The sequence below is a fragment of the Colobus angolensis genome, unplaced genomic scaffold (assembly GCF_000951035.1).
Source record: "Colobus angolensis palliatus isolate OR3802 unplaced genomic scaffold, Cang.pa_1.0 Scaffold1, whole genome shotgun sequence".
NCBI lineage: Eukaryota > Metazoa > Chordata > Mammalia > Primates > Cercopithecidae > Colobus > Colobus angolensis.
Genome location: NW_012110918.1, coordinates 12,125,665 through 12,136,193, shown reverse-complemented (window position 1 = coordinate 12,136,193; position 10,529 = coordinate 12,125,665). Strand labels below are relative to the sequence as shown.

At 46.3% G+C, this 10,529-nt stretch overlaps 1 protein-coding gene across 1 annotated transcript in view; it reads left to right on the top strand.

Annotated features, from left to right (window-relative positions):
• The window catches only part of RNF157 (ring finger protein 157), a 75,820-nt gene that overhangs the window by 51,494 nt on the left and 13,797 nt on the right, over nt 1–10,529 (top strand). The window contains exons 7-14 of the mRNA XM_011933095.1: nt 574–645; nt 1,188–1,347; nt 1,543–1,655; nt 3,981–4,219; nt 5,045–5,153; nt 6,848–6,959; nt 7,434–7,606; nt 7,852–7,917. Coding sequence (XP_011788485.1) covers nt 574–645; nt 1,188–1,347; nt 1,543–1,655; nt 3,981–4,219; nt 5,045–5,153; nt 6,848–6,959; nt 7,434–7,606; nt 7,852–7,917 — 1,044 coding nt within the window. The remainder of the gene's footprint in view (nt 1–573; nt 646–1,187; nt 1,348–1,542; nt 1,656–3,980; nt 4,220–5,044; nt 5,154–6,847; nt 6,960–7,433; nt 7,607–7,851; nt 7,918–10,529) is intronic.

The following is a 10,529-nucleotide window of genomic DNA, read 5'->3' as shown; positions in this document are numbered from 1 at the left end:
AAAGAAAGAAAGAAAGAAACAGGGCCAAGCGGTGTAATTTTGCTGCATGTTGGGGATGGGGTGGCTTCATGGTGTGGGGTACACACCATTAGCCTCTCCCAGGATCTTGCTATCGCCCTTTGCATTCATATTTTCCCTTCCCATCATTTTCCTTGCCAATTTCTTCTTCTTTTTCTCTTTTCTATTCCTTTATTTTTATAATGTCTGAACTCAAATTGGATTACATAGCAAATGCCTATGTTTTAATGCATACCCTTCCATCCTTTTTCTAGTCTATGCCTTCTTAATTGTCCATAATAGTAAGCTGCAGTGCAAGTATTATTATTGTATTTGTGAACTTTTGTGTTCCCTATTGCATATAATGATGGGTGAATTAAATATTTGATTTTCTTTCTCCTCTCAAATAGAAAACATGAGTAAATAAAAGCTTCCTCTACTTATCTAGGCCTTTGATTTTTTTTCATTATGAATCAGTAGTCCTTGGTTACCAAAAGAGGTAAGAGGGGAGGGAGTTCCCACTCTTGTCTCTCGGTAGAGACAGCCTGTCCTTGAACCTTTCTATTTGCTGTTCAGGTAGACGGGGTCAGCTACCTCCTTCAGGAGATCTATGGAATTGAAAACAAGTACAACACACAAGATTGTAAGGTAAGTTTTATCCAAAATTCTGAAGGTACTCTTTCCAGGAGGCCAAGTGAGAAATTACAAGCCAGCGTCCAGGAATTTAGCATGCCAAACTCTGAAATCAGTTAGGTCTTAGAAGGGTATTTTCTCGTTCCTCATTTCAGATCCTTATGCTTTTACCACTTGGGAAATGAGAAAAGTAGGCTGGTTTGGCTTTGTTCTGCCACAGAGCTCTGTCCAACTCGGTTTCCACCAGGGTCCTTTCTTTGCTCCTTTTCTTTTATCTGTGTGGTCCCCTAGGTCCCTTCAGCTGAGACTTGAGAGGCCTAGCTCCGAGCCTCGTAGGAGCTCGAGTGGTTAGTCTCGTCCTCTCAATTTTAGATAAACACTTCCCAGAAGCAGTGAAGCTAAGTGTGTGGACGCACTGGGTGAACGACAAAGTCCAATGTCAATGCAGATTTTGTTCTTATTACTTATCCTAGCTCTTCAGCCACACTGCCTTGTCTGTAAAGTATGGGACAGGAAGGGCTTTGTGACATTGGCTAAATTGCTTTCTCCTCGACCAGGTGGCTGAAGACGAAGTGAGTGATAACAGTGCTGAGTGTGTGGTGTGTCTCTCAGATGTCCGGGACACCTTGATTCTGCCCTGTCGCCACCTCTGCCTCTGTAACACCTGTGCAGACACCCTGCGCTACCAGGCCAACAACTGCCCCATCTGCCGACTGCGTAAGCCCCAGAGCGGCAGGGGGACTGGTGGGTGGGAGAGAGGACAAGAGGACATTTACAAAACATTGAAGCGTGTGCTGCTGCTGGATCTGACAAACAGATGCGTGCTGGGAGGGATCATGGTTTCTGTCTGGGCTCTTGTTCATCCTTAATCCTGCATCAGGATGTCCTGATTGCCTGTTTTCTTCTTCACAGCCTTCCGGGCACTGCTTCAGATCCGAGCCATGAGGAAAAAATTGGGCCCTTTGTCCCCAACCAGTTTTAACCCCATCATCTCATCCCAGACATCTGACTCTGAAGAGCATTCAGTAAGTTGGGCTCGGAACCACAGCCCCTCTGAAGCAAATGCCTCATTGGCTTTTTTAAACCTTTCATGCTTTTCTATGTGGCATTGCAGCAAGGAATTAGACCTGGGCATGCTGCAGTATTTAGCAGCCCAGCTGAGAGCATGCGTTACAACCAAATTATTACTGTGGAAAATTGAGTACTGGTCATGAAAACCTCCCTTTTCCTCTTTGGGAACTTGGTGTCCAGTTAATATTTACCATTCCTAGAGCCATCTGCTTGCAGTTTCACTCCAGCGAGGTTCAACTCCAACTCCCTCAGGCAGAAACAATGGGATGATTATTTTGGATTTAAATACAATTTATTATCTTTATTCAAATCCTCGAAGAAAGTAACTGTTTTTCTTTATCCTGTTTTGTGGCCTCAGTGCCTGAGATAAAGTGACCTCAGCTTCCTAGTGTAAGTGCTGATATTAGAGTGAAACCTCAAAGCTTTGCAGTTAAAGAAGAGCAGATACTGTCTTTCTTTAGATTAATGCACTGCTGGGAGAGATGATTGTTCAGTGAATGGTATTGGGATAATTAGTTAGCTATTCCAACAGGAAAAATCAGTTTAGCACTTTACTCCTTACCAAATAAATTCCAGCTAGAGTAACTAATTAACTATATTAAAAGCATCAAACCAAACAAACATTACAGCAAACCAAACAAAACAAAACATTCAAAACCTAGAATAAATTGGCTGGGCGCAGTGGTTCATGTCTATAATCCCAGCACTTTGGGAGGCCGAGGTGGGCGGATCACAAGGTCAGGAGATCGAGACCATCCTAATTAACATGGTGAAACCCTGTCTCTACTAAAAAAAAAAAATACAAAAAATTAGCTGGGTGTGGTGGCAAGCACTATAGTCCCACCTATTCGGGAGGCTGAGGCAGGAGAATGGCCTGAACCCGGGAGGCGGAGCTTGCAATGAGCAGAAATTGCGCCACTGCACTCCATCCAGCCTGGGTGATAGAGCGAGACTCCATCTCAAACAAACAAACAAACAAACAAAAAACCTAGAATAAATTATAGACCATTATTTAGTTGACTTTGGATTGGAAAGGATTCTCTAAGCTTGAAAGCAAGAGCCATACATTTTACTACCTAAAAAGTTTAGCACGTCAGAGGTCTAAAAGGTGACCAAAATTAAAAGTTAGACAACAAATAGTGGTTTTTTAAAAAGTATTTACAATGTATGTATCAGAGGAAAAGCTAATGTCTTTGCCATAGTTCATATCGAATAATACAGTAGATTAATGGGCAAAGGGCATAAACAAAACATACTCAACATAGAGTGTTTTTAAAAGTTCAGCCACATTAAAAATCAATGATATGCGAATATGAGAATACCGTTTTCCAACTTTCAAATTTTAAAAACTTTTTTTTTTAGTGATTCTCCCTGCTTTCGGGGAAGCAGTCAGAATAGGTCTTCTGTCTTACTTATAGGAGTGTAACTAGAAAAGGCACTGAAAGAAACAAAACAGCGGAAAACAGCAGTATATATCAAGAGCCTTAAAAACATTTATACCTCATCATCTAAGAACTAATAATTTAATAACAAGAAGATAATTTGAAAAAAAGGCATTCAAGGATGTTCATCAAAACTTGTTTACAATAGGATGTGCTAGACACAACTAGATACACAGCCCTAGGAGAATAGTTAGAAAACTTAGGGGATCTATAAGAAGGGGGGGACATATATGAAGAGGCTTCAGAAACGAAGGAAAATATTTATGTTCTGGCCAGGCATGGTGGTTCACATCTGTAATCCTAGCATTTTGGGAGGTCAAGGCAGGAGGATCAGTTGAGACCAGGAGTTCAAGACTAGCCTGGGCAACATAGTGAGATCCCATCTCTATTTTTTAAAAAAGAGGAAAGTATAATAAAATAAGCCGAATATAAAATTGTTATTTACAGATTGATCAAAACTGTGTAAATAGTACACAGAAAAAAATGGGAAGAAGAGACACCAGAATGCTAACAGAAGTAACTTTGGTGATTTGATTACTGGTGATTTTTTTTCCTAAATTTTTTCCTAATAATGTATTTTCCAAATTTCCTATAATTAACATGTTTCCATTATAATCAGAAAAAAAATAGAGATTATTAAGAAAAAGCTTACCAATAAGCAGGATCTACAATGTGTTGTTCTTTGATATTTTATCTCTGCCTCTAGTACAGTTGTTCTTACCAGACCCCCCAAGAACAGACATGAAACATTTTTTTCAGTGTAGAGTAAGTAGCATAATCATGTCATAAAACAAAAAGGACCTAATTGATTTTTTAACCTGTCTCTGATTCCCCTAGTCCTCAGAGAATATTCCACCAGGCTATGAAGTAGTGTCTCTTCTGGAGGCCCTCAACGGGCCCCTCACCCCGTCCCCAGCAGTTCCTCCACTTCACGTGCTTGGAGACGGCCGCCTCTCAGGAGTGCTCCCTTCGTATGGCAGTGATGCCCACCTGCCCCCCGTCAGGACGATCTCGCCTCTTGACCGCCTGTCTGACTGCAGCAGCCAGGGACTCAAACTCAAAAAGAGTCTCTCCAAGTGAGTAGCCAGTGCTCCACAGTATTGCCCCCAGAATCCATGATGAGATGTTTCAACCCTCCTTGGTGCTGGCCCACATCCTGGGGCCTTAGGGCAGAGTAACCCTCTGGGCTGTTCCCAGAGCTGCCTGTGGGAAGGTTATCCCATCCGTTAAGAGATGAAAATAAGATGGTATGTAGGCACTTAGGAAAATTCTGATGAGACAAATCTCTTATGTATTCTTTTTGTTTTCAAGGATAGGGGATGGGATATAGGGAAGAGGACATTGAACACTGTGGATAGGGCTATCTAGGCCCCTGGGAGCACTGCTTAGTCCAAAGACTGAAGGAACCTTGTGATCCATATCTCTTAAACATCTAAATCCAGCTAGGTACAAATCATGACAAGGTTTCTGTGGCAGAGTAAAGCAGAGAGTATTTTACAGATGAAAATATTGAAACCCTATAAACGGCAGTGGTTTTTCCCAAGTTTAGATAGCAAGTCATCAAAGGAGCTAAAGGTAAAACTTAGCGCTTCCGACACCCAAAAGAGGTCTACATCCCTCCCTGGTTCTCTTTTCTACCTCCCTAGTCCTACTTAAGATTTGGGTTTTGAGCCAGGCAAGTTAGCCCAGACCTCCTCAGCTACTCAGGAGGCTATACTCCTCCCCTGACGTCAACAAGAGGATCGCTGAAGCCCAGGAGTCTGAGTCCAGCCTGAGAAACATAATGAGACCCTGTCTCAAAAAATAAAAAGATTTGGGTTTTCCCCTCAGCTCCCCTTGCAGTATGTACTGTTCTTTAAATGGACGTTGGATATAGCTGCTTTTCCACTGGACTCCTATAGATCCATTTCCCAAAACTCTTCCGTGCTGCATGAAGAGGAAGATGAGCGTTCCTGCAGTGAGTCGGAGACACAGCTCTCTCAGAGACCATCAGCTCAGCATCTTGGAGAGGTAATTGACATTCCTCTCCTCTTCTTGGGTGTTGAACTCCAGGGACTTTCCTCCTACCTGCATGCCTCCTCAGGTCCCTCTGCTCTCATTCACTTATCAAACACCTTTTCAATGCCCTCTGAGGCAGTGGCAAAGATTTCACTGGATTCATGCATTCATCAGCATATGCAGCCTGTGTTATTTGCCAGGCACTGTGCTGTATGCTGAGTATAGTAGCTGGGACACAACAAAAGTCCCTGCCCTTGTAACATATTCTTGCTAGCTAGGGTGAGGGTGGGGGACACAAAAGACAATAAGTAAAAAAAATACACGTGTGCCAGATGGGGCTGTGGATCAGCGTGTGTGACACGTGGGAAGGGAGTGTCACAACTGGAAGTGGGGGCTGCCATTCTTATAAAGCGGTCCAGGAGCCGAGACCAAGGGAAGTGTGAGAGCTAGCTATGCAGATATACGAGGAGAGAGGGCCCTAGGCCTGGGAACAGCAAGAAGAAAGCCCTGAGGGTAGTTGGGGGGTGCCAGCAGGCCCACGTGGAGGAATGGAAGAGAAGGCTGGAATTTTCTGCTCTGTGTGTCCCACAGAGACCTCACGTAACAAAGGTTTATGCAGCTTCTCTCTGTAGGGCACTGAGCTAGGTAGAGTGGGGCATAGGAAGGTAAGTAAAGTGGTCCCTGCCCTTAGGTGCTCAGGTCTGGTTGGGACAGGACATATACGTGGGAATAGCATGTGCCTGGCACGTCATTGTTGCTCAGTAAGTATGTGTTAAATGACTGAGTAAACTTGATAGAAAAGCAGTGTGCCCAAAACAGAGACAATAAATTGCTGTGTCAGAGATGGACAAGATCATTGTAAGTGGAGGAAATCAGAAAATGTGTTAAGGAGGAGTAGCATTTTAGCTAAACCTTGAAGTTTTTTAGACATGAAAAAGGTGAGAGAAACATCCATGTGGAGAGGACGGTGCATGCAAAGGCACAGAGCAGGAAGTCGGGGCTCGGAGCAAGCCAGGGGCACGGTGAGCACTGGACTAGACAGGAGACAGACCCAGCCAGGAAAGGGCTTCGGTAGCCCAGGCAAGAAGGACTGCCTGAACTAAGACAAAAGAGAAGCGCCTGGAGGAAAAGGAAGGGATTATGGAGACACAGTTCATAGAACTTTGCATCTGCCTCGGATGTGCACCCAGATGCCTGGCAGATGGGGGCTGGGATCGGAGATGGGGGCGTGGGAGGAGCAGCAGGCTGGGGAGCAAGGTGGTGTTTGTATCAGAAAGCAGCTGGGCAGGAGTTAACTGGGGTCCATGTGGAGATACCCTGCAGGCAGGAAGGCCTCTGCTGTCTTTGTATGCTTTTGCCTCAAGGAAAGCTGATCATAATCCTGGGGAAACCTGGGGTGTCCCCATGTCACAGCTGCGGGGTGACCTGTGTCACCTGAGCTGCATCTTTGTATGGCCGCAGCAGATGCTGTGCCCTGGGCAGGAGGTATTGACTGAAGTGTGCGCCTCCCCTGGGAGGCAGTCATTCCAGGCTTGGGCTGAGAAGTGAGGACGGAAGAGAGAAGCTGCGGTCTCTGCATGCCACTCAGTCCCTCCCAGTGTCGCCTTTCCTCCTCATCTCTACCCAGACCTCCGCCCTGACCCCTTCCTCCAGCACAGGTGACTCGCACTTGCTCCATGTCCTGTTGTGTCCCCCACACCCTCCAGGAATGTGGTGTGACTCCAGAAAGTGAGAATCTCACCTTGTCGTCATCTGGAGCTATTGACCAGTCGTCTTGTACAGGGACGCCTCTGTCGTCCACTATTTCCTCCCCAGAAGGTACATGAGGAGCAGGGAGTGGCTGCATGTCTTTCCCCCTTACCCAGCCCACAGTGTCCTGGTGTTTCCTCTGGGAAGGGACATGGAAGTGGCAAGCTAATACCTGGACTGCATGACAAGTAGGCCCTGGCTTGAGAGGGAAGAGGACTTGCTTTCCTACCATGGGTTAGCGGGCTTGCCTGTAGCTAGCGGGGTGTCGGTTCTCTCAGCCCCAGTCCTGCTGTCATGAGGTTTCCTTTAGCATGATGACAGGGAAAAGCAAATGTCTTGTCCCCAAGGCTAAGTTCTGAGCTCTAAAATATAAAGGAGCAGAATTTTGGAAAACCGTAAACCTAAAACCACTTTTAGGGGAGGGCAAGATAAGGCCACTTCACTCCTCACTGCCTGAGTGCAGGGAGAGGGCTCTGCTCCCCAGAAAGCTTGCAGAAGCCCTGCCTGACCTCCAGGCTCCTTCCCCATCCCCTCTCTCCAAAGGCCCTGCCAGCAGCAGCTTGGCCCAGTCTGTCATGTCCATGGCATCCTCCCAGATCAGCACCGACACCGTCTCCTCCATGTCTGGCTCCTACGTCGCCCCTGGCACTGAAGAGGAGGGAGAGGCTCTCCCTTCCCCCCAGTCTGCCAGCAGAGCCCCCTCGGAAGAAGGAGAGGTAAGGGAAGGGACGGGAACTGCCCTGGCTTCTCTGTTCTTTGCATACATGTCCAAAGTAGCATAACCAAAGGTCTGCCATGCATGGCTGCAAAGCGTCCCAAAATGCCAGGAGTGCCACAGAAAACAAGGCATTCCCTTAGGTCTGACCCTCCTATTTGACACCAATTTTGTACTGAAGAAGGTTTGGGTTTGCTGTCACGAGAGTTTGATGGAAGAGCCTGTAAAAACTGTGCTCTTCTGCAGGGGCTGCCAGCGGAGTCTCCAGACAGCAACTTTGCTGGCCTCCCAGCTGGAGAGCAGGATGCAGAGGTAACCCCAACAGTACGGAGTGGTGCCCCTTCGCATAGCCAGAGGAGTGCTGGCCTTGGCTGGGGATGCCAGTAAGGACCAGGGCCGGGAGGCTTTGCTGACGAAGCCTTCCTAGGGGACATGCCTAGATCAGTGAGAAGTAGAATGTGGGTAGAGATGAGAGCAGCTGCACTAGGGCCTGTGGACTGTCCAGTGAGTGAGGCCACCGGTTCCCAGGGTCACTGGTGTGGAGTGAGTTCAAGAGGGAACTTTTCTTGCCAGCCCCTGGCCTTAAGAATGTATTGTCCGTCATTCCACTAGTATTTACATGGGGGACTGTGTCACAGGTGCTCATTGGTGCTGGGGCACATACAGACCTATACAGATCTGTGTGGCGAGGTTTCTGCCTACCCCCACCCACTGCACCCATCTAGGAGCCCAGTCTAGCAGGCAGACAGGACCACAGTTCAGTGTGAGACGTGCCCTGACCATGGTGTGCTGTGGAACGCCGGCTCACAGGGAGAGGTCTAGAATTCTTCTTGAGCCAGCTACTCTCAATGGAGGATCTGGATGGGGTTTGGGATCTTAAGGAATTTCTCAAAGTCTTATGATCTCACAATTTGCTCTTTCATTTAGTAACTTTTACGTCTACCTTAGAGAAACGGTATCAATTTGCCGGGCGTGGTGGCACATGCCTGTAATCCCAGCTACTAGGGAGGCTGAGGCAGGAGAATCACTTGCACCTGGGAGGTGGAGGTTGTGGTGAGCCGAGATCATGCCATTGTACTCTAGCCTGGGCAACAAGAGCGAAACTCCGTCTCAAAAAAAAAAAAAAAAAAAAGGTCTGAAAGTCATCTTTCTCTATCAAAATATCTTATCTTATTGTGTGTAATATTTTCAGACAGTGGTTGATGGTGGGTAACTGAAACCATGGAAAATGAAACTGCAGATAAGGGAGGGTGACTGTAACTGGGAGATGTAACAGAAGAATACCTGGAGCTTTATTACCCTCCCTTCCTTGTCATAACTTTTATATTTTCATTCCAGCACACAGATGGAACTTTCTGTGTCAAGCCCCTCAAACAGAAACAAGTAGTAAGTATTTGAAGACCACAGACTGTCAGTGTTAGGGTCCTTCCTTCCTTTTATTCTTTCCTTTCTTCTTCTCTCTCCCTCTTTTTTTTGTTTTTGTTCTTGTTTTTGTTTTACTTTTTGCTAAGTCTCTCCTTTTCTTTTTCTTCTTCTTTTTTTAATCAAAGAAGAAAAGAAAAAAAGGGAGTGCTTTTGAATGTTACAAGCTATTACAAACGACTTGGGTGGCCTGAAAGGAATGCTGATTTTTGATGTCTTCATTGTTCCAGAAGTGTTGGTGTTGAGGGAGCCTTTATCTGAGTAAAGGACTTGAGAAATGAAAGAACAAGATTTGTTTCCCAACACTGGGTTTAGGGAGAACTCTTTTTATTTAAAATGCCAGAGTGAGAAATATTTCAAGCGAAAGGATAAGCATTAGGGTCCAATTTAGGGTAATTAGAGTCATTGGCTTAATTTATCCATTCCTTTTCTAAAATTCAAAGTTGGCCATTCTTCCTCTTGCAGAATGATCAGCACCTTGTGTATATGTCTGCTAGGAGTCCCAGCCCCTGCCATGTGCCAGCACTTTTCTTTCCACTCTTGTAGAGGTAGGAGGAGACATCATTGGAAGGAGAGAGAGTGGTGCCAGTGGCATTGGCAAGGGAGGGTGGGTGAGGGGTAGGTCATCTCAAGGAGGGTGTAGAGCAGCTGGGTAGGAGGCAGGGCTGGGCTTCGTCAAGATGCAAAGAAAAGCCTCCCTGCAGATGGGTGATAGATACCTGAAATTCTATACTATCCATTCTTTTAGGTTAATTATTTGCCTCTCTTTTAATGAGGTCAGTAATAAGACTATCTTAGTATAAATTAGTTCTCCAATATAATCACTACATGAAAACAAGTTTTAAGAGCAGATGAGGAAACAGATCCTGAGTCCAGGGCACTACCTGGGCAGGCCAGGCCTTGGTGAGTTGCCTCATGGGGGAAGGCCTGGTTCTCCAGGAGGCCTGGATGGGATGGAAAGGTTCGTGTAGCTGGAGGAAAATGGTTTGTTCATTTTCCCCTTGTTAGACTGGCATTAGCAACAGACTGTCAAACTGGAGAGTGGGATATAAAATCAGAGACAGGCTATGTCTTAGAGGAAGGGATGGCTAAGAAACAGAAGTGAGGCAGAAGAGCGTACTCCTAAAAGTAAATGGGGCAGGGCCAACTTAGGCACTGACATGGGCCAGGTGAGTGGGAGTGGGATTGGGCCTTGGTAGTTGGGGTTTTAAGAAACAGGGCTGGCTGGGCTTGGTGGCTTATCCCTCTAATCCTAGCACTTTGGGAGGCTGAGGCAGGTGGATCACTTGAGGTCAGGAGTTTGAGACCAGCCTGGCCAACATGGTAAAACCCCATCTCTACCACAAAATACAAAAATTAGCCAGGCATGGTGGTGCACGCCTGTAATCCTAGCTACACAGGAGGCTGAGACAGGAGAATCGCTTGAACCCAGGAGGCGGAGGTTGCAGTGAGCCCAGATGGTGCCACTGCACTCCAGCCTGGATGACAGAGCAAGACCCTGT